Genomic DNA, 23,909 nt, shown 5'->3' with positions numbered 1-23,909 from the left:
AACAGAAGAAATGCTTGAATTTGTTTCGTTTTCAGACCAGACAAGGGCCCAGCATTTCCTGACATCGAAAAAAACCTTCCAGACGTGTCCTAGGTTGACTCCAATGAGCTCATTCTCTCGTTATCATTAGGGACAAAGAGAGTCGGGTCCTTTCACAATTAACCAACAGAGGATCTTATAAAACAAAGCAAAAGAGAGGAAACGATCCCAGAATTCTGCTCTCCGATTCGTGTTCTCCTACAGAAACAGGACTGTGGCTTTACACTGATAATGGCTCGGAGCAGCCAAATAATTGATCTATTCGGTGTTCTGGCTTTCAGTGAAAAGTGAACCAGCCTCTTTAGAAATGTTGGCAGCCTGGCTGGTCCATTAGTAAGACTGAAAAATCAAAACACTGACTGGAAAAGGCCATTATGACTCCTGGACTCAGCAGGAGTCATCGATAGATGATGTCATTTCAGAAATAAGCAAGCCAAGGTCACAAGGCTCCTGGGCCAAGTCAAACTACCCTTCGTGGCCCATCACTACCCTCCTGAAGCCTGCTAAGGGGACGCAGGGGTTAGAGCCATGACTGGGTTCATTTTACTTTACTTCATTTCTTTGCTTACCCTGATTCTAGAGGAATGGGGTTCTAGAGGCTGTGACACTCGGCAGGGGTTAAGGCAGGCCCTGGTCCCCTCCCATTTGCACACCCCCAGATTTTCTTTTCGGCTTCTTCCTGTCCTCTGGGTCCTTTTTCACCTCTTCCCACAAGCCTCATCCCAGATGCACCTGTCCTCCCTTGCCCATCGCCCCCCCACGCCTGTCTTCAGCTCCTGCTACCTTTCCTCCCTACTCCTTTCTCAGTGGAGCTTTCAGGAGTGGTAGACTCTGTTCCCACGTCTTCTGCTCCCATTAGCCTGCCTCTTCCTCTCGCTAACACTAGAAATATCCTTGCAGGTACCAAGCCCTTGAGCTGAGGGCTCTCCCAGCATCACCTCACTTCATACCCACAGCAACCCATGTGAAACTGGTGTTGTTATTATCCCCATTGCACAGAGGAGGAAACTGAGGCCGAGACAGACAGGCTGGGTCACTGGCCCCCGTAACGCAGCGGCAGAGCCCATGTTTGATCCCTTTGCAAGGCCCAGTCCAAAGTCACCCAAGACCACGTGCCAGTCTTGGTGGCCCCTTCCCAGTCCTCAGCCCCTCTGTCTTTCCTTAGCAACGGCCACTACTGACCTCTCTCCTCCCCTGGCTCCTGGGAAACTACTTTCTCCTACTCCTTCCCTCCTCTTCACGGTGTGTGTGGGGGGGTGTCCCCCTCTCAGTTTCACCCCTGGCTCTTCACTTTTCTCAGGCTAGCAAGTCTTCCAAGGGAACCTCTGAGCCCTCTTAACCCCAGGTCTACTGGGGACCATTCTGCCCACCCCCTCATTGCTCAAGGTCACTCAGAATGGGTGGCAGAGTTGGGGTGGGAGCCAGGAGTCCTAACCTCCAGGTCAGTCCAGCTCCTGCTACTCAGAGCTGCCACTAAATACCTACTCCCTGTTTTTCACATTTTTGCTGAGCGGCAGCAAGCAGCCCTACCCTGGGTGAGGGAGAAGGTGTGAGGCCCTGATAAGGTGGGGCGGAGGCTATTTTTAGAGGACACTGGCTTTCCACTCCGGCTGGGAGCAACTCGCCAGCCAAGCCAGGCAAAAACATGAATTTGTAAGGTGGGCTCATGAAAGGGAGTAAAGACACCAAATGACAATATTCCTTGTTTTCACTCTGTTTGTTGCATGGCTCAGATTGATGGGGCTCTGTCTGTCTTCATTCCCCCTTACTTCTTTATCAGTGAGGCTTTGAGGTCTAGAGAAAATGTTTAATAGGAAGTAAAGTTGAAGCAAAAATGAAATTTCAGAATGAGGGCGCTATTGTCTGAGCAGTGGAAAGTTCTGGACCACAGCAGCTCAAAAAAGAGGGGGCACTGGTGGGGCGCTCATAGATCACAAGACCTGCCCTAAGAGCAGCAGGAAGGGTCAGGAAAGAGACAAGAAAGGCTAGTGGAATACGCAGGCCTCCTGGCCTGCCCAGCAGCACGTGACCTTGAGCAGGGGGTCCTGTGACCCTTGATAAAGAATGAAATAGCCGTCATCACTGGAAGAAAGATGATGATTTGGGGGGTGCTCCCTCTGAGGGTCCTGAACCCGAGTTAGGGTCTGGTTCGGATATGGAAACATTGGGGCTAGGTCATCTTCAAGAACCTGAGAGAGTGAATGAAGGTGGAGACCACTTGCAGGGTAGGTGCAGCAGGAAGGGGCTGGGTGGCTGGGGGGTGGCGTGGTGCTTGCGTGTCTCCGAGGCCGCATCATAAGCACTGTATAGATGGGGAAATTGAGGCCAGGGAGCAGCTGGACTGGAGCCTGTGGTCCTGCCCAGTTTGTCGGGTCTAAGGCTGTTTGAATCACAGGCTGCTTTGTGAGGGTGATGGCTGCTCCCCAGCAGAGGCGCCCGTAATTACCGTGGGACGCTCTTCCTGGACGTATAGGGCACAGGCTATTCCGAGTCCCAGTAAAGGCCTGAGTCAGAGGGGCTGCCTAAGTGTCCGGTTTCCATCACGCCCCAGGCTGTGGGCGGCTGGGCCCCGGCGTCCCAAGCCAGAGCCAGGGAACAGGTGTGGGGCAGCGCCGGTGGTCAAGAGCGCACCCTGCTGCTCTCACCGCCCAGACCCCTAGCTCCATCACCCGAACCAAACCCTGCCCTTAGAACGGGGCCCAGAGAAGGGAGGGGGCTCGCCAAGACCACCCCGTGAGTTGGCGACAGCGAGGGGGTTTGTGCCTCCAGACTCCTGCCCGCTCTACCTCGGCACGAAATGCCTGCATCGTGGTGCTTTCAACCGCGTCAGCTCCCGTAGTTTGGGAAACTTTTCCTGTCACCAACTGGCGCAGGAACCTCGGTTTCTCGTCCACCAAGCACGAACGCCCCACTCCCACCCCCAAACTCTCGGCAGCGGGGAAGGGCCACGCCTCGTGCCGGGCTCCGTCGGGCAGCACCTGTGCCCAGCAGAGCGCCCGCCGGCTCAGAGCCCCGCGGCGCGAGTGGCGAGCGGCGGGGGTGGCCGCTCCGCCCGGACCTCCGCCCGGACCTCCGCCCGGACCCCCCGCCCGGACCCCCCGCCCGGACCCCCCGCCCGGACCCCCCGCCCGGCGCCGCTCTCCGAGAGCGCACGGGTCCTTCCGCCGCTTACAGACGCGGCGCGGGGGGCGGGAGACAAGAGCGCCGCGGCTGGGGCCCCGGGAGCCTAGGAGCGCGGACGCAGCGCGGGGCTCCGGACCCTGAGACCAGCCCCGCAGGCAACCCGAGGCGGCAGCTATTTATAGAGGGAGCCACGCTCAGTCCCTCTTGGCGGCGGCGGCGACAGCTGAATATTTTGCCCAGATATGGCTGGGGCCCCGGCGCGGGGGCAGGGAGCCCCGCGAGCGTGAGGGGTACCCCGGGCCGGGTGGGGGGCTTACCGGTCCGTAGAGCCGCGGGGACGGGCGCGGGCGGCGACGGGGCGAGCGCGGGCGGCAGGCGGACGGGCGCTGGCGGTGGCCGGCGGGCGGGCGAGCGCAGCGCGGGGCTGGACGAGCTCCCGGGCGGCCGCGGGCGGGCGCTGTGGGCTCCGGGGGTGGGAGCCAGGGGCGGGCCCGGCTCCGCGCTGTCACCGCGCCCCGCCCCGCCCCGCCCTCCCGCCGCCCTCTCCCTCGGTACCTCTCCCTCCACTCGGGGGCGCCGGGGCGCCGCGCACCGTCCCCGACCGGAGAGCAACGTCCGCTGGGGGCAGCGCTGGGCAGGGGCCGGGGCTCCCCGAGGCTTGGTTCCGCGGACAGACGGCTGTGGATAGCCCCGAGTCTCGGTCTCGGTTTCCCCACTTGTACCGGGAGGAGTTTAAGCGGCGGTAGAGGTGTCTGGGAAAAGGGCGGATTTGCATTCCTCCGGCGTCTGGGAAGTAAGAATCGGGCGGTCTTTGGATGGAGCAAAGCCACCAAGCAGCGGCTGCATCTTTACTCTTAACTACAGCAACCACCTGTCCCATCTTACCGGCCGCCCAGCTAGGTGTGGTAGGAGCCGAAGCTTCAATAACGATCATTTTGTGAGCCCAAAGTGCCAAAAGAGTCGGATGCATTCCCTCTATTCTTAGCAGGAATGGAGTGTCCAAAATACCGACTTAAGATACAAAACCAGAAAAAAAAAAAAAAAAAAAAAAAAAAAAAGCCCACTTTCTTAAAAGGCAAAGGGCCTTTTAAGAAATGTTTTCCAGAACAACCCACTTAAAACCAAACAAAAACTTTAATTTTTTTAAATGGCCCCTAAGGGGCGCCTGGGTGGCTCGATCGGTTAAGCAGTTACCTTCAGCTCTTGTCGTGATCCCCCGGCTCTGCCCCCATCCAGTTCCTCACTCTGCGGGGAGCCTGCTTTTCTCTGTCTCTCTGCCTGCCTTTTGCTCTCCCTGCTTGTGCTCTCTCACTCTCACTCTCTCTGTCAAATAAATAAATAAAATCTTTAAAAATAAAATAAAAATAAAATGGCTCATAAAAAGGATTTCGTGTTGACCAGAGGGTATGGTTTCTAATTATTATGGGAAAGTTTCTTGTGGAGTAGACCCTAATAATGTTACTCTTTCTAATCCTGGTGTATAGGGGCCCCTGGGTGCCTCAGCCAGTTAAGCCTCTGCCTTGGGCTCAGGTCATGATCTCTGGGTCCTCGGATGGAGCCCTGTTCATGCTGTCTCTCAAATTAATAAATTTTTAAAAATCCTGGTGTATGGATTACTAATGAAAAATGTTCATTTTTGTTTTTGTAAGTCTTGTTTTCCACAAAAATGTATTCCTACATTAGAAAACCCTCACAGCTGTAAGAGAAGGCTCTTTTTAAGGGGCTGTGTGTCATGCATTTTTAAATAAAGCAATGATTTATTTCAGATTATTTTAAAACCCTTTTTGCTGTGGAATCAAACATTTAAGAGAAGTTATCACATGAACACCTGTTGCAACCACCAGTCAAGAAACAACATGGCCGGCAGCCCAGAAACCAACCTGTGTGGTTCTGAGTCACAACTCCCTCCTAAGATGATTGGTTCCTTGACTACTATCATAATCATTTCCTTGACTGCTTTTCAAAACTCCATGGTTTGTCTCCATTTGCCTGCATGGCTTCATGTGGCTGTAGTTTGTTTACTTTCATGGCTGTAGAGGTTTCCACTGCATGAATATACCACAGTTTTTAAAAAATGTACTTTACTGGGGTGCCTGGGTGGCTCAGTGGGTTAAAGCCTCTGCCTTCGGCTCAGGTCATGATCTCAGGGTCCTGGGATCGAGTCCTGCATCGGGCTCTCTGCTCCGCGGAGGGCCTGCTTCCTCCTCTCTCTCTGCCTACCTCTCTGTCTACTTGTGATCTCTCTCTGTCAAATAAATAAATAAAATCTTTTAAAAAATTTAAAAAAAATAAAAACTCCAAAAGAATTTTAACTTTATTTCTTCATTCCCATTGCTACCCTCTTAATCCAGGGCCTTGCCCCTCTCATTTTCGGACCACTGCCTAGGAAGGCCTCCAACCTATCTACTGGCCCATCCTGTCCATCAATTAGTGAGCATATAATGGGTGCCTGATGTGTTCAAGATATCATATCATTCTGTCTGTTGTGGAAGACACAGTGTGTTCTGGACTCCACTGCACAGGCTCACAAGAGCTGCTTGGGCATGTCTTTCCCCAACTCTACGTTCAGTGATGTCACATTGTTAGCGGGAACTCAACAATGGTGGGAGTATTTACATGGGAATCATCAGTTACTGGGAATCAAGGCTTACTCTCTGCCCATGCCCACCAGAACCAACTGTCAAATATTTACCAGTACGACACTGGAGAGATGACTAAGACCCCTCCCTCCTTTGAGCAGTTCACAGTCTGGCTGGGGTGATGGGTGCACAGACAACTAGCTGTAGACTATAAGCCCAATGAGGTCTGGGCACCAAGAGGGGCATACTGAAAATGTAATAGAGTAGGAAGGGCACCAAGGAAGGCTTCGTGGTCAGCCTGGGACGTCAGGGAGGATACTGGCCAATAAAACCAGCGGGGGTGGGTGGGGAGGGTGGTGGGGGAGAAGGAGCAGCAGGCTGAAGCAGAATAAGCATGGTTTGGAGGGGAGCAAGGCTTGCTGCTGGGTGCCCATGCCTGGGGTTCAGGAGCCAGATAAAGGGCCAGTGTGGCTGGTTAGGGACCAGTGGGCAATGAGGTTGAGTAGGGAGACTGGAAGGCATGGACTCTCTGGGCAGTGAGGTGCCACTCAAGATTTGGGGTGAGGGGCAGGCTTTGGGGTTCATCTGGGCTGCTTCCCTATAGTACCATCAGCAATGCTAATGTGCTAAACAATCACACAGATTGGCGGTCACTTGCTTTGGGACGTACCATTACACCAGGGTTAAATCATGAATTTCTCACAGTCTAACTGTAAAGGAACCCATCATCACCCAGAAGACATGAATAGAAAGGGAAACCCTTTATCTTAAGATCAAAAAGCCTAGAAATGATGAGGCAGCCAGTTTTTATATTGATAAACATTTTATTCTAATATTATAGTAATAATTCAAGTGCAAGTTTCTTTGAAAAGTCAACTCTGTTAAAACAAAACTTGTTAAATATCTTTCATCAAACAGAAGCGTATTCTTTTCAATCCCCACAGCAGTCAGAGCTCTGTAGCAGAGACAACGTTTCTTTTTTAAAAGCCTACTACATTTTGTTATTGCTAAAAAATCTGAATTAGTTGTCAACGTCTCAGAAGCAGTGATTAATTAACTTTTGAAAGCTCTACCAGATACTCTGACATAAAATCATGAATCCAGATATCTGTGTCTGGCAACGATGTGTCCACTAAATAGACCACTACTTTCCGGTCCCAAGGGTTAGCATTTTCTATAACTGTCTGCACCAGTGCCACCAGAGGTTTCTTCTCCACATGATTTCGAAATACCATCGAAGCCTCCTCAGACCACTGGTTGCACTTCACCCCTAGGAGAAAGACAGGGAGTAGGATCAGTGAGGGGTCAGAGGAGCCTTTCTTTTATCCATAATAATGGAAAACTATTCAGTCAATTCTAAGGTAGCTGGAACATCCCAGGTTAGACATGCCTAATTAAAAAAAAACCCAGTTGCTCAACAATCTTAGAACAGTCCATTTATAATAGTTTCCCTATTCTAAATGGGTTTACTTCTGTAAACCTTTACCTACAGACAAAATTTTCAGTGAGATTTATTGCTGTATTATGAAATGAAGTTATAATAACTAGTGCCCATTTCCCTATATAAAGTACATGTAGATTTAAACTGATAATGGGGATAACCAAGGGGAATAAAATATCAATAATATCTATAACATTATGTGTCAGCTATACTCGACTAAAATAGAGTATCAATGATCTCAATGATATGTCTCTTATTTACAGACTTTTTTCCTGATGAACCAGATATAGAGAAGGAGGAGGATGAGGAAGAGAATTCATATACTTAGAGCTTTGTGATTTTTCAAAATTATATACAATATCATGACAAAAGCACTGGATTGAAAGTCTGGAGACCCCGTTTACCATTCTCAACTCTTCCTTCCTCTATCACGTGGTATGATCTTGGGCAAATCAACTGGCCTCTCAGGCTTCAGTCTATTTATAATAAAATAAATGGATTGGACCAGATTGACTGTAAACCCCAATGTATTTCTAAATCACTATGACTTTTAAGCTTGAGGGCTCAAGTTAGAGAATTCTAAATTAGAATTCTAAATTAGGCTTTAAAACAGAATTGAGATAATATGTATTTTTCAAAAAATATTAGTAAGCTAACATGAATTAAGTCCACATATACTAGATTACAGAAACTGTAAATGATGTCCCATAGTGATGAAGGCCTGGGAGTTTCACACATAATTTGCCAGACCTGCCAACCACGTAGTGAGCGGGCTATGTTCTCTGAGAGCAGGAGAAGCCTAGAGCAGCCACCAAGCTGCTGCTTCCTGACCCAGTTAATAGCGATAGTACCAGTATGGAACCATCCTCGTGGTGGGGAGAAGTGGATAAAATGGAGGGGCTGGCAGAGGGCTTGGCACATAGTAAGTGCGGGGGACGGTCAGCCACAGTGCTGGCTATGGGGATGACGGTGCCATACACCTGCTCCTCACAGAGACACCCTCTCTGGACAGTCTGACTGTTGTGCTTAATGACATGTTAGCAAAACCTGAACATTCAAAACTCAAAATAAAAAAAATGTGATCATTAAATCTGAAGAAACCCTTTAGAGATCTGAATTCCAAGCAGTCCAGTGCTAGCCATGCTCACCTGCAAATGCCATTTTTGGTTCATATCTAACTACCAAGGGCATTTCCTCTGAAATCTAGCAGGAAGGAGACACAAAGAAACCCAAAAAATCCTTCAAAATAACACTATATATATAGATATCAATAGCTCTTAATAAAAGCTGGTCAAAAATTACAAGAAAAAAATCTAGATACATAATCTCTTTCATTTCCAAGATCAAATCACTTCTGTGCTAAGTGTACGGGAGGAACCAGGGGAAGGAATCAGGGTGGTCAACCTGTGGTCAAACCTCCAGTTTCCCAGCACAGCAGGATGCAAGGAGCCCCAGATGGCTGGCAGTCTGCATCCTCAGCCCTCTGGCTCCATACTCTCTGCTAATGCTGACGGGCCCTGGGTGAAGCGCCACGGAACTGTGCATGCTCCCCACCGGCGGAATACACACAGCCAGCTGCCAGCATCTGTACTGCTGTCAAAGAAACCTAACTGGACAGGTTTACTTAGGTACCTAAATAAGTACCCCTGTACACCCACCAGCTTGCATCCTCAGATGTTTTTTATTTTTTAAAGATTTATTTGAGAGAGAGAACATGTATGAGCAAGTCAGGGAGGGACAGAAGAGGAGACTCAAGCAGACTCCCTGAGGCGGGGCTTGATCTCAGGACCCATGACATCATGACCTGAGTCGATATTACTGATTGGATGCTCAACCGACTGAGCCACCCATGCGCCCCAACAGCCTTGGATTTTAATAATAATAGTCAATAGGCCTTGTAAATGTGGTAAAATCACATACTTGCATGCTGTTAATTGCAACGCAACTGGAAACTCACCTGACCATAAAGAGGGTCATATTCTATGACCTAGGAATGTTTTCTAATTGTAGAAACCTATTATGTATTTGTATTATAATTCATACACTGTCATGACATATTAACTGAGCAGTGTGCTCCTCCTATTGGTTACTGAGGTTGTTTCACTGTTTTTGTGTTTGTTTTGGTTAGTACACACAGCTACAGATGTCTTCATAATATTACACTAAGTATAAATGACCTAAAGACTTAACAAAAGGAAAATATTAATTAGACAGAATCTTTTGCAGCTATTAAACATCACTATCAAGGCTGTCAAATGAATACACAAAAAGTAGTTAGGACCAAAAAAAAAATGCTGAAAAAGAAGAAAGCAGCATGCAAGACCGTCCCTATGCTAAGATGACAGCTTTAGGAATACACCCCTATGCCAGACCACATACAGAAAGGAACATGGGAAAATAGAAGCAGCAGATATAGTAGGAGGGCATGATGGGTGAGAGATGATTAAAAGTTGCTCCCAATAGGACCAGGAAGTTGTTTGCCAAAGGAAAAAAAAAAGTTACCTCAATAGGGCCAGTGACTGTGTGCTCCCCGAGTGCCCAGGACAAAATGACACCATACACCATGTGTGGTACAAGTTCAAATTCCGCAGAAATTACCTGCAAGTTGAGCTGTGACAGCTTGAAAGGGCAGCTTCCGGAACATGTCCACCAGGGGCTGCACCTTCCTTATGTTGACGAGTTCGTGCTTGCCATAGTCCAGCTCATACACGGACACCAACCCGTTGGTCAGGATTCCTTTTAAAAGCACCCGGTGCCACCTAGATGTGCATTGGATTAAAAAGGAAAGAAAAATACGCAAAGTCAACATCTGCTTTATGGGTACCAATGTATGATAAAAAGAAATAGGAATGTAAATGACGTTTATTGAAATATGGAACGGTACTGTCATTAAAGTTTTAAAAGAGACTGCTTCTTCTTACCCTAAAGGTTACCATTCTCTGCCACCAGCTCATTTGATGGAGTCTGTTCACTCAACCCCTGTTTACAGGCCTCATGGGGCTAGTGCAGGAGACCAAACACAGAAACCAGTGTCCACCACTAAACAGACTCAAACAGATGGAGGCTGACTGGGACGAGGCAAGGAGAGCCCTTCACTCTGACGGGGGCACAGAGGCAGCCACAGATCTGAGATAAGAGATATGTGTGGAAGATGGGCAGAGGGAGGCAAGCAGACACTCATGAGAAGAAAAGGCACAGAAGATTCTACAGGGCATGGCAGCTGGGAGTGGGGCAAACACCACAGCAGAGCAAGGAGGAATGTGTGAAGGAAGACGAAATCAGACCCAGGGGAGAGTGTGGGAAGAGATTACAAAACATTCTGAATGCAAAGGTGACAATTTTAGTTATGCCACGTGAGGACACTGGGAAACAAAATAAAACAAAACAAGAAGTCCAACCCACTGCCTGGAATAAAGAACCTGGAAAGGATAGGAGAGTGTGAGGGAAGAAGAACACGCTTTCAGATCTGGAGTTTGAGGTGCCAGAAAGAAATTCATATGAATGCAATTTTTCTCCTCTGGGCCTACACTCATCATCATTACAATTAGAAAAGCTTAGACTTCGAAGTTAAAATACGAAAGGCCTGCAATCTTGATTACATGATTGAGGAGTATTACTACGCTAAGGAAAGGAGGATGGGTTGTAACATTTAAAGGTAAGCGTCCAAAGGTAACGTCCACGCTTCCACATGGACCCACTTTGGATGGCAGGCCCAGCCACCCTCTGAAACAGGTTCGTTAGCTATAAGCCCTGAGCCCAGTGCAACAGCTGGGCTGGGGCTGGCCAGACTGGACCGATTCTCAGCACCCTGGTGGAGAACGGGTCCAGGAAACCCCCAGAGCTGCTTTAGGGTGAACTCTCATAAGAAAGCTACAACAAGGCCAATTTGGGGAACTAGTGATTGGGGGCTTTGGGTGGAAACTCCAGAAACCTTCACATAAGCCCACAGTGCAGCAAGCAATAATCCATGAGTCACAGAGACAACAGGGACACAAAAAGGTATCATTATAAGTATATGAATTTGGGGACCAACAGACTTGGGCTGGAGTACCCTTGAGGCCATGTTCCAGCGATGTCATCTTGGGCTTTTATTTAACCTCTCTGAGCCTCAGTTATCTCATGTGCAGTATTTAATTTTAACTCAGCAGAAACCATATATATAAAGTTCCTAGCACATGACTAGGCACATCACAGGTGCTTGGCAAATGGTAGCCATCATCATCATTATTATGATTATTACTAAAATGAAGATAAGCTGTGCAAATACAAGCACATCAGACCAAATTACAGAGAAATTTTCATCTGTGAATGTGCCAGTTTGATGCAGGTTGTTAAATTTGTGTAAGTGCAAAAGGAGATAAAAATATTTGGTCTCCACCTCTAGCATTATCTTTAAATTGTACAGGGCAAATGCTGTGGTCTGTACCTTTCGTACAGAGGTACTAGGAGGTACAAGCAGTAAGGGGAGAGCTAGCAGAGGACATATGTGTCCTGCTTCTCTGTAGCTTTTAATTTTCAACACTAATAGCTTAGCTAAAGTCTTCTGTTTGGACTAGATTACCAATTTCAGTGCAAGGCCACTTGTGAGTCATCTGGAGAGTTTGTTAAAAACACTGATTCTGGGGTTCCGCCTCCCAGAGATTCTGATTTAGGATGTCTGGGGTGAGGAAGGAGAATTTAGGCTACTCCTAGCCAAGATGGATTTGGAAACCACTGCCATCAACAGTGTATGTGACATTCCTAAGCCTTAGGTTACCACAGTTGGGAACAGGGCTTGGTAAATAGTCCTGGAGTATAGGCAAGATAGAAACTCTTTACTCAAGATAGAAACTCAAGATAGAAACACTTTACGCTGACTGAGTTCATGAAGTTTAAGAAAATACTGGATAATCTGTTCTCATATGTAAGACATCCTTGATGATCTAGAGACGGATGAGCTGGTTAAAGTCCCAGAGCTGGGACAGGACTGTTGGACTCCCGTGGGGAGGAAGCTGAGTCTGAAGCACCACACTATGGGGTCTCTGGTCTAGGGGTTCTCCTGCCCCACACAACCCTTGCCCCAAGTAGGACCTCCCCACTGCTAACTAATTACCATTGCTCTGGCCCTCAGATAACAGTTAACATTAGTTTCCTTTAAACTGTGATTAAATTATTCTGTGATGAGTTCTGATGTAGGCAAATTTGCACCAGTGATGCTCCTGGGTGGAATTAAACCCACACATGCTTACAGTTGCAAAGAACGTGACATAGTAAAAATGCATTTTTTGAAGAGGAAAAGCTTGTGACATAGAAGCTGAATGGTTTTTAAAATGAGGACTATGATACTTTTCACTCTTAAGAGTTAAAAATTAGGGTTTTTTCCCTCATGAAAATAACAAAATTTTACAAATGCCTATGCTTGATAGCTTAGGAACAAACAAAAGCATTCTAAAAAAAATAATAAAATAAAAGAAGTAGTGTGACCTTTCTAGCTGAGTTCTGGGGGGGGTGTGTGTGTGGTGGGGGAACAGTTCTTTGTGTGTGGTGTCTTCACATAAGCTTGGTCAGTTTCCCTGAGAAAGCTGGTGAAGGAGACAGGACACGGGTCCGTTGTTCCTTTTTCCAGAGCTTCTATGACCTTGTAGCCCACACAGTGTGGTGCTTGGGCTTCCTGGGTTGGAACCAGCACATACCCGCTTCAGGAAAGGAGGATGTGGAGCCGAATGTGAACTGTGAGAAACGGACTACAGTGCTACACAAATGAGGGACTGTGATTCTCACTGTCTGAAGGCTGAAAGCCGGAGCAGCGAACTACGCACTGTTTTGCCTCATAAAAGGTGGAGGAAACTCTCTGGGAGCAGCGGGCAACATATATCAAGAATCTTGTAGTCTTTGAACAAGTCATTTCTCTTCTGGGAATCTATCTCAGAAATAAATAATCTGAGACGTGAACAAAGATTCATGCTCATTGTTAGTTATAACAGTGAAACATCTGGGAGGGGGAAAACCTACATAAGAGAACGGTAAGTAAATTATGATTTCTCTATACGGTGGACTATGACTCAGCCATTAAACATGTTTATGAAGAAATCTTATCACATGGAAAAATGTTCCCAGGATTTTGTGAAGTGATAAATGGAGGTGTGGAATTATATATAATAATACTGTACCAATTGTATGAATGGGTATAGAAAAGAACTAGAAGAAATATGTAAGCAGTTGAACAAAGTTGAATAAAAGTTATGTCTGATTTTCTTACACTTTTTTGCATTTTCTAAATTTTCTACAATAAGCATTTAGTTTTTAAAATTTAAAAGTCATTCACTTAAAAAAAGTTATTTTCTGAATAAACCATATTTTATCTAATAGAAAAGGAGAAAAAACATTTAAACCCGCATTTTAGACATAATTAGGTCTTAACAGGAATTTAACATACGGTCATTTTATTTTTAGATAAATGACATCATTTCAACTATTAAAAATGGCATAATGGGGCGCCTGGCTGGCTCAGTGGGTTAAAGCCTCTGCCTTCAGCTCAGGTCATGATCCCGGGGTCCTGGGATGGAGGCCCGCGTTGGGCTCTCTGCTCAGCGGGGAGCCTGCTTCCTCCTCTCTCTGTGCCTGCCTCTCTGCCTACTTGAGATCTCTGTCTGTCAAATAAATAAATAAAATCTTTTAAAAAATGGCATAATGCATTAGTCTCATTTCACATTCAAAATTCCCATCTGTGCAGTTCAAACTCCCCCTGCAGGGATTAAGGACTCTTGGTATCACTCTACACATTTTTCTTAGTAGAATAAAATGCTTTGTCCAAGGACCTACTTATTTTCCACTTTTGCAGCGTACACTTGGTCTTTCTCCACGGCTATGTGGCGCTCCTCAGACACGCTGTAGTACAGAATCATCTCTTCCATCAGAACTTCCAGCTTGTGTATCTCCTGCCAGGGCTGGATGACAAAGTAGCCCGGGTGACAGGCCACAGGCACATACACATCCATGTGCTCCCCTGGCTTCGAGAGGTGGACGGGAGGTGGCAATTCCTCCGTGGAGAAGGAGCTGCTGTGGTCTACCACGGACTTCTTGATGGCATCTGTGAGGCTCTTTCTGAAATTCTCTCCAGTGTTGCCCAGAACGGGGATACCACCACTTTTGCTGTTGGGAGAGCTAGCCCCACTGGATATGGCACTCAAAAACACATCCTTCTGATGCTTCCACAAGTCTGCGTTTGTGATCTGGCGATTGATGCTGCGGTGAGGATCGGGGAAGTTCTTGGGGGTAAATAAATAAATATGTGCGATGCCTCTGGTTTCGTCCACTTTTGTGACCTTTGGAAAACACAGAAGACATTTCTACAAATCTACTGAATTCCAAGAGGCAGTTATAATATTAAACTTGAGTATTAAAACACAGTATTTTGCAAGAAGCCCCAGCTTGCTAAAATTCATTTTATTGAAGGTAAGAGAAATGATCTATGATGGCTGTAGTAGTGGACAGGTGCTTAGTCTAGACAGGCGAAGAGTCTAGATGCTGGCAGCTGGCTTACAGAAATGAAAACTTCATTAACCTCTAAAAACTGAGGATCCCTTGTAACCCACCAGAGGTCATTATCACTGAGATGGAGTCTACATATCATGATAAAAAGCTTTTTTAATTAATGACATTTAAAAACACTCGAAGTAAAAAGAACAGTGTGATGAACCCTCATGTGCTCATGTCCCAACTTTAACAATAAAAACCGGTCACAAGAATGACAAGATGTTCCATGTGCATTCCACCCAGGCTGTTGTACCCTTAAACTGGGAAGCAAGGGATGAAGCTTTGACATTCACTGTACTGTTGGGGACCTCTGGTCCAAATGCCTTGTTTGGTCCTAATATCTGCCCCCAGTTACATGGGAGGAAGGGAACCTAGGGAGAAAAAGAGGAAACAAACTACACAGTTTTGCCCAGGAGACCTTTGTCTCATCGACTGACAGCTGGGCTTATACAGCTGTATGTTCCATGGTCTCAGTGCCCAGCTCCTCTGGTTTACCCTGGGAATGACAAAAATAAGATGCTTCCAGCCACACTTATCTCTTACCAAATAGGGCTGGGACTGAAAGGCAGGAACAGAGGCTTGAGACAGGGAGATAAGGCAATCCATCTATAGTAATTTACTTAAAAATATTTCTCCTAGCAAAATGAATCTATTTAAATTAATTAGCACTTCAAAGTACTATGAATGAATGCCTGCTAATTTATTTTGATACTTATGATACAGAAGTGCCATTTCAAAAATCAACCATTAAAAAACATTTTTATTGAGTACCCAACACTCTGGCTTTAAGATCTTAAACCACAGATGAGAAAACAATATTCCTTATCATGTGGCAATTGAAGGATATAAAATGGTAATTAAGTGTATTATTGTATAAACATAAGAAAATCCATGTGAGCTAGAATAATTTAGAGATTTTCATGAAGATATTTCTCAAGGACAATTCACGGTTAAATGCTTATATAAAATAACATTGCTTTCATTAGTTAAAACAGAGAAATACCTTACATTTCTATTCTTGGAAATGAAAGCAATGTTTTTGATACAGAGGCGCAAAAATACAGAGAAAGAAATAGGAGCTCGTGAAATAAAGCAGTTTAAGAAAACTTTAAAAGGCAGAAGCAGGATTATAAGCAAATAAACCAAATGATTTGCTTATAAGCCATTCTACTCTAGGGGGAAAAAAAGAAGACGTAGAAGACTATTTAAATGATCTTTAGAAACATTTATCAAGAGATAGATGGTCCCTCTGTGGGGAACTTAATTCTTTGGAACTTCATTCATGGAGAAAAATAGGAGCACAGAACTATCTCTGCTACCTTTTTAATAGTGGAAAAATTATATGAAGGGTTTGAAAGTAATATTGGAGAATAGGATAAATTCTTAAAAATAAAATCATGAAATATCTTATCACACGTGTAACCAATCTCTTAACTATGACAGGGTATCAGATCTGAAAGCATTAGCTTATGGTAAGATAAAATTCTCTCACAGAAAGACAGATGAGCCCTTCTGGCTGACAGCTCCCTTTCCAAATGTATCAAGAGAACTAACCTTAATGCTACAGTCCGAGCAATTCAAAACAGAATCTCTCAGCCAAAGCACAGCATCTGGTGTCCACATGCCAATAGACTGTGGAAGATCTGCTAGACAGCACTTGATAGCCTGGAAAGAAAACATGATGGAAGAACAAACACACCATCTTAAAATAGGTACTGATCAGCAATGTCCATGTTATTTTCCTGTAAATCGCAACAGCGATAGCCACTGATGACGATCGCACTCTTGGGGTAGAGCGTCTGCTATGTTCCTGGCTCTGCTTATTTGTCCTCTGCTGTCTTTACTCCTGTTACGAGCCACGGCTCACACCAGGTACTTCACATACTTATCCTATGATACTTCTGCATATGGGCCAATGTTGTGAACCCATTTTACAGATGGTGAAATGGAATCAAAGAGCCTAACTCGCATCGGATCACAAAGTTGTGAAGACAGGTTTGGAACTTATATTTAAGTCTTCCCTCTAAGTGCAACTGAAAAAATGAAGTGTCATTTGGATGAAATGACCCTAGTTGCAAAAATCTTTTCAGAGGCCGACATGCTTCATTCAGCAGTTCCCGAGTACCTGTCGGTGCCAGACATTTGTGGTCACCTTTGGAAGGAGTTGTAATGAGAGTTAAGGAGGGTAAGAAAGATTGAAATTCATAGATACCTAGATGCTTCATTTTCCTCAATGCCTTTGATGTCCCACCATCACAGCACAAACTTCTGTAGAATGGCTGGAGCAGGGAGTAAAAGGTGACCTTAGGGACTCACGGAAGCCTTGAATTGTTTGAGGCAATTATGTGATGGGAAGAAACCTATTTTCAGGATTCCTGGATTCCTTCTTTCCTCTCTAACTCCTGTTCTTCTTTGGGGGCTCTGGGTCTCTCACTGTGCCCCCGGATGAGGTATCTTTCTTCATGGGGAGGAGGTCACTTAGAGCAGAGAGAGCATGCTCTTCCTGCCTGCAGGGGCTAGGTGGCAATGAGGGAGCAAGACAGGCCAGATGCGGCCAGCACGCTGGTGAGCAGGGGCCCTACAAAGCACAGTGCCACTTCCCAAGCCCCCACAGAGCACTGCCCCATTGAGGAGAGTGCTCGATATAATCAGATTTTTCTAGTTTGTCAGGAGAAGCTGGAAGTCAGGATTTTTGTGTGAAATTTTCTGAGTTTTAAATCTTGTTAACCAATTCACAGTTTCAAACACTGTAACAGCCAATAGTCCAAACCCAGTATTTATGGGTCAGCTTGGGCCTACAGGCCTTCAGTTTGCTATTCTGACTTAGACCTCTTGGGGAGATGTTGTCAGCCAGAGGCTTGGCCCAGCTGGCTCTTCAGATTCCCCCAACTTTGTATCTATGAGATAACAAACCTAGACAGGATTTATAGGGGGAAAAAATGGAGTGGCTTTTAACACTGTAGCACAAAGAAAGTACAATTGTGTGGCCTTCTGACAATCAGAGGCAGAAGGATGGATGTCTTTTCCCCTCCAGCTGGGGAGCCTTCTCCAGGTAAGGCTGGTCCTGGGTGGATGTTCTAACAAGGGGAACCAAGTGAAAGTGGCATTTAACGGTTTTCAGTATTATGGCTGAGCAACAATAAAAGTGATTTTGAAAATTGGCTTGAACACAAGCTCAAAAGCTTTTCTGTACTAGTCATTTTAGAACAGGCAGTGGCGACAGGAGTGAGAGAAGGTGCAAAAGCCATGCTAATTATGGTCAAGCACTTTTTACTCACTGAATTTTGATGGTATAAAATATCTTCTGGCAAATATAAGTCAAGTGGCCTTTTGAAATGATAGGTTGTTGAATGATTTTATTTAAAAAAAAAAAAAAACCTACTGTTTTCTGTACAAAATCCTCTATTTCTCCTAAAGGTAGGAAATAGTTTTTAACAATTTTAATTCAAAATAATGCAAAAATTCTAATTATCTGAATTGTTATTAATGGAGGAAGATTAGGCAGAAATTAATCTTTTTACTTAAATCTATGGGGGGAAAACTCATATAAGAAAATGGTTGAATGTGGGGCGCCTGGGTGGCTCAGCGGGTTAAGTCGCTGCCTTCAGCTCAGGTCATGATCCCAGAGTCCTGGGATCGAGCCCCGCATCAGGCTCTCTGCTTAGCAGGGAGCCTGCTTCCCCCTCTCTCTCTGCCTGCCTCTCTGCCTACTTGGGATCTCTCTCTCTGTCAAATAAATAAATGAAATCTTTAAAAAAAAAATGGTTGAATGCAAACAGGTTTCTTAAGAGAATGGCCACTTAATTAAACTAAGAACTGTAGGAGTAGAATTTTCTTATAAGATCCTGAAGCTGTATAGAAGTCAGCACTGGCATCTAGTTATTAAAATTGAATCTCTAACTGGACAACTTAGCCTAATGATACTACACAATTGAAAAAAACATTTATCAAACAATATTCTGTAAGTTTGACTGCTCTTCTTGTCTAAGACAGTCAAATTTTATGTCTGAAAACAAGTGAACAACCATTTCTATTGTTCTTATAAAATTGGGCTTCACTCATTATCAAGATCAAAACTGAGGGGGTACCTCACAACATGATTACAAATATAGCCAGATCTCTTTCAGCAAATCCCCCAGCTTGTAACATACAATACCTGAGGTGGTATCACAATGATTTCTTGTAGAAATCGGGGGGGAATTTCCCTGAGTTCGGATACTTTCACAGATGTCACAGTGCCAGAGTCCAGGAACTGAACATCAAGGGCCCGGCTGCTGTGAACGTTCGTGATCTGCAGTGAGACAAATGTTGGTTAATTTATAAGCATACTCAAAAGGTCAAGACACGTCTATGCCATTACATTTGTATAACTCTAAAATGCACATAAGAAGGAACAAAGAAAGTATTAATTTTTTCATTTTAAATTTAAATTCAACTAGGTAACATATAATGTATTATGGGCTTCAGAGGTAGAGGTCAGTGATCCATCAGTCTTATAATATCCAGTGTTCATTACATCACATGCTCTCCTTAATGGCTATTACCCAGAGATAGAGGATCAAGATGGTGTAGGAGTAGGAGACCTAAATTTCATCTGGTCCCAGGAATTCAGCTAGATACTTATCAAATCATTCTGAACACCTACAAACTCAACAGGAGATTGAAGAGAAGAATAGCAGCAATTCTGTGAACAGAAAAGCGACCACTTTCTGGAAGGTAGGACATGCAGAGAAATTAATCCAAGATGATATATGGGAAGATAGACCACAGGGGGAGGGGCCAGCTGCCAGCAAGTGAGAGCGCAGCAGAGCACAAAATCAAAACTTTTACAAGTCTGCTCCATGGAGGGACATTGCTCCAGTGGCTAAGTAGGGGGTGGGATCTTCACTGGGTCCGTGTGGTCTCAGGACCCTTGGGTGTCTCAGAAAGATCAGGATTGTCTGAATGTGGCAGAGCTCCCAGGTATTGAAGCGGGAAAGCCGGCTACAGAGACAGAGCTAAGGAGTGAGCTCTCAGCTTGAAGTTGCCATAAACCATGATCAGAGGCACAGTTGGGTCACTACTTTTCGAACAGGGACCCCACATGTGGCAGATCCAGGGAGAGCCCCTGCACTTCCTCCCCTGGGAGTAGTGGGACAGGAGCATGCTGCAGGAATCTGCTGGGTTTGGAGACTCCAAATGGGGGATGAGTCAGAGATAGAAATGCTTGGTCATAGGCTGGGTGAGCACAGAGTGCAGGTGGAGACCAGGGAAACAGGCATGATTGATGTCTTTCTCTTTCTCACTGAAGGGGGGACCCTGAGCTCTTGGCAACTCTGGGCCGGAGACTGGGAAGCCGCCATCTTCATTCCTGTCCTCCAAAGCTGTATGGAAAGCGTTCAGGGAACAAACCCTACCGAGAGCAAACCCAAGCAGATTACTTAGCCCAGCCCCTGGCAAGGGTGGTACAATTCCGCCTTGGGCAAAGACATTTGAGAATCACTGCAACAGGCCCCTCCCCCAGAAGATAAGCAAGAACATCCAGCCAAGACCAAGTTCACTGATCGAGAACTGTGGAACTCCAGAGCTCAAGGAAAGCAACACATAGAATTCATGGATTTTTTCCCCCATGATTCTTTAGTCTTTCAAAGTTAAATGTTTTAAATTTTAGTAATTTTTTCTTATTCTATTTTCCTCTTTCCTATTTTAACCAATTTAACCATTTAATTTTATCAATAACTTTTTAAAATTTTTTCTTAATTTTCATTTTTATAGTCATATTCTATCCCTTCATTGTATTTAAACTTATTTTTTGTATACATATAAGTATTTCTTTCATTGAAATTTTGGGACACAGTTTCTTCCAACAGACCAAAATATACCCTAAATCTAGCATATGGCTTTGTTCTAGTCTCCAGCCTGATTACATTCTTTCCCTTTTTTTTCCCCCAATGAACTGCTTATCTTATCAATTCCTTTTTAAAAATCTTGTTTAGGGGCGCCTGGGTGGCTCAGTGGGTTAAGCCGCTGCCTTCGGCTCAGGTCATGATCCCAGGTCCTGGGTTCAAGCCCCACATCAGGCTTTCTGCTCAGCAGGGAGCCTGCTTCCTCCTCTCTCTCTGCCTGCCTCTCTGCCTACTTGTGATTTCTCTCTGTCAAGTGAATAAATAAAATCTTTAAAAAAAAATAAAAATCTTGTTTAATTTTCATCTTTACAGTCATATTCCATTCCTTCCTCATGTTTACCCATATATAGATAGATAGATAGATAGATATGTATAACATAGATCTATACAAATATAGATATATGTTTTTTTTTCTTTAAGATTTTGGGAGGTAGTCTCTTCTAATAGACCAAAATATACCCAAAATCAAGTGTATGGCTCTGTTCTATTGACCAGCCTAATAATTTATATATATATTTTTTCCCTTTCTTCTCCCTCTAGTTTTGGGTCTCTTCTGATTTGTTCAGTGTACATTTTTCTGGGATCGTTGTTACCCTTTTAGCATTTTGTTCTCTCATTCATCTATTCTTCTCTGGACAAAATGACAAGGCAGAGAAACTCACCTCAAAACAAGAACAAGAGGCAGTACTGACTGCTAGGGATCTAATCAATACAGACATTAGTAAAAGGTCGGAGCTAGAGTTCAAATGATGATTACAAAGATGCGAGCTGGGCTTGAAAAAAGCATGGAAGATACTAGAGAATCCCTTTCTGGAGAAATAAAATCCATTTCTGGAGAAATAAAAGAACTAAAATCTAACCAAGTTGAAATAAAAAAAGCTATTAATGAGGTGCAATAAAAAATGGAGGCTCTTACTGCCAGGATAAATGAGGCAGAAAGAGAGAATTAGTGATATAGAAGCCCAAATGATGAAGAATCAAGATGCTGAGAAAAGGAGAGATAAACAACTACTGGATCACGAGGGGAGAATTAAAGAGATAAGTGATACCATAAGACAAAACAGTATTAGAATAATTGGGATCCCAGGAGAAGAAGAAAGAGAGAGGGGTCAGAAGGTATATTGCAGAAAATTATAGCAAAGAATTTCCCTAATTGGGCAAAGGGAACAAGCATCAAAATCCAGGAGGCACACAGAACCTCCCACAAAATTAATAAAAATAGGTCAACATCTTATTATCTAATAGTAAAACTTACAAGTCTCAGAGACAAAGAGAAAATCCTGAAAGCAGCTCAGGACAGGAGGTCTGTAACCTACAACAGTAGAAATATTAGATTGGCAGACCTATCCACAGAGACCTGGTAGGCCAGAAAGGACTGACATGACATATGCATAGCACTAAACAAGAAAAATATGCAGCCAAGAATACTATATCCAGCTAGGCTGTCATTGAAAATAGAAGGAGAAATGAAAAGCATCCAGGACAAACAAAAGCTAAAAGAATTTAAGAACACAAAACCAGACCTACAGGAAATACTGAAAGGGGTCCTCTAAGCAAAGAGAGAGCCTAAAAGTAACAGACCAGAAAGGAACAGAGATAATATACAGTAATAGTCACCTTACAGGTAATACAATGGCACTAAATTCATATCTTTCAATAGTTACTCTGAATGTAAATGGGCTAAATGCCCCTATCAAAAGACACAGGGTATCAGAATGGATTTAAAAAAAGACCCATTGATATGATATCTACAAGAAAATCATTTTAGACCCAAAGACACTTCCAGATTTAAAGAGAGGGGGTGGAAAACAATCTGCCATGCTAATGGACATCAAAAGAAAGCTGGGGTGGCAATCCTTATATCAGATAAATTAGATTTTAAGCCAAAGACTATAATAAGAGATGCATAAGGATACTATATCATACTTAAAGGGTCTGTCCAACAAGAAGATCTAAAAATTTTAAATATCTATGCCCCTAACATGGGAGCAGCTAATTATATAAGCCAATTAATAACAAAATCAAAGAAACATATCAACAATAATACAGTAATAGTGGGGGACTTTAACACCCCCTCACTGAAATGGACAGATCATCTAAGCAAAAATCAACAAGGAAATAAAGGCTTTAAATGACACACTGGACCAGATGCACATCACAGATATATTCAGAACATCCCATCCCAAAGCAACAGAACACACATTCTTCTCTAGTGCACATGGAACATTCTCCAGAACAGATCACATCCTGGGTCACAAATCAGGTCTCAACCAGTACCAAAAGATTGGGATCATTTCCTGCATATTTTTAGACCACACTGCTTTGAAACTTGAACTCAATCACAAGAGGAAAGAACTCAAATGCATGGAGGCTAAAGAGCATCCTACTAAAGAATGAATGGGACAACCAGGAAACTAAAGAATTTTTAAAAATTCATGAAAACAAATGAAAATAAAAACACAACTATTCAAAATCTTTGGGATGCAGTAAAGGTGATCCTAAGAGGAAAGTATATAGCAATACAAGACCTTCTCAAGAAACAAGAAAGGTCTCAAATATATAACCTAACCCCACACCTAAAGGAACCAGAGAAAGAACAGCAAATAAAGCCTAAACCCAGCAGGAGAAGAGAAATAATAAAGGTCAGAGCAGAAACCAATGAAATAGAAACCAAAAGAACAGTAGGACAGATAAATGAAAGTAGGAGCTGGTTCTTTGAAAGAATTAATAAGATTGATAAGTCCCTGGCCAGACTTATCAAAAAGAAAAAAGACCCAAATTAATAAAATTGTGAATGAAAGAGGAGAGATCACAACCAACACCAAAGAAATACAAACAATTAGAAGAACATATTATGAGCAATATACGCCAGCAAATTTGACAATCTGGAAGAAACAAATGCATTCCTAAAGACGTATAAATTACCGAAACTGAACCAGGAAGAAACAAAACACCTGAACAGAGCCATAACCAAAAGAGAAATTAAGGAGTAATCCAAAATCTCTCAACAAACAGAGTCCAGGGCCAGAAGGCTCCCAGGGGAATTCTACTAAACATTTAAAGAAGAATTAATACCTATTCTCCTGAAACTATTCAAAAAAATAGAAATGGAAGGAAAACTTCCAAACTCATTTTATGAGGCCAGCATTACCTTGATCCCAAAACCAGACAATGACCCCAACAAAAAAGAGAATTACAGACCAATATCCATGATGAACATTGATGCAAAAATCCTCACCAAAATACTAGCCAATAGGATCCAACAGTACATTAAAAGGATTATTCACCACGACCAAGTGGGATATATTCCTGGGCTGTAAGGTTGGT

The 23,909-nt window shown here is 44.2% G+C and overlaps 2 protein-coding genes across 6 annotated transcripts in view; both read right to left on the bottom strand.

Moving 5' to 3' along the window:
* TMOD1 (tropomodulin 1) overlaps window positions 1-3,611 on the bottom strand; it is an 85,162-nt gene extending 81,551 nt beyond the window's left edge. For both annotated transcript variants that reach the window (XM_047700285.1, XM_047700286.1), the window contains exon 1: window positions 3,480-3,611. The gene's annotated coding sequence lies outside the window, so the exon portion shown is untranslated. The remainder of the gene's footprint in view (window positions 1-3,479) is intronic.
* Window positions 3,612-6,545: 2,934 nt separating this feature from the next.
* TDRD7 (tudor domain containing 7) overlaps window positions 6,546-23,909 on the bottom strand; it is a 68,919-nt gene continuing 51,555 nt past the window's right edge. For all 4 annotated transcript variants that reach the window (XM_047700460.1, XM_047700461.1, XM_047700459.1 and 1 more), the window contains 5 exons: window positions 18,854-18,988; window positions 16,252-16,362; window positions 13,984-14,486; window positions 9,781-9,941; window positions 6,546-7,011 (listed from right to left, as the gene is read on the bottom strand). In XM_047700460.1, coding sequence (XP_047556416.1) covers window positions 6,791-7,011; window positions 9,781-9,941; window positions 13,984-14,486; window positions 16,252-16,362; window positions 18,854-18,988 — 1,131 coding nt within the window. In that variant the 3' untranslated portion in view covers window positions 6,546-6,790. The remainder of the gene's footprint in view (window positions 7,012-9,780; window positions 9,942-13,983; window positions 14,487-16,251; window positions 16,363-18,853; window positions 18,989-23,909) is intronic.

The sequence above is a fragment of the Lutra lutra genome, chromosome 13, assembly GCF_902655055.1.
Source record: "Lutra lutra chromosome 13, mLutLut1.2, whole genome shotgun sequence".
Taxonomy (NCBI): Eukaryota; Metazoa; Chordata; class Mammalia; order Carnivora; family Mustelidae; genus Lutra; species Lutra lutra.
Note: the sequence above shows the minus strand (reverse complement) of the source record. Positions and strands in the feature narration are given on the sequence as shown.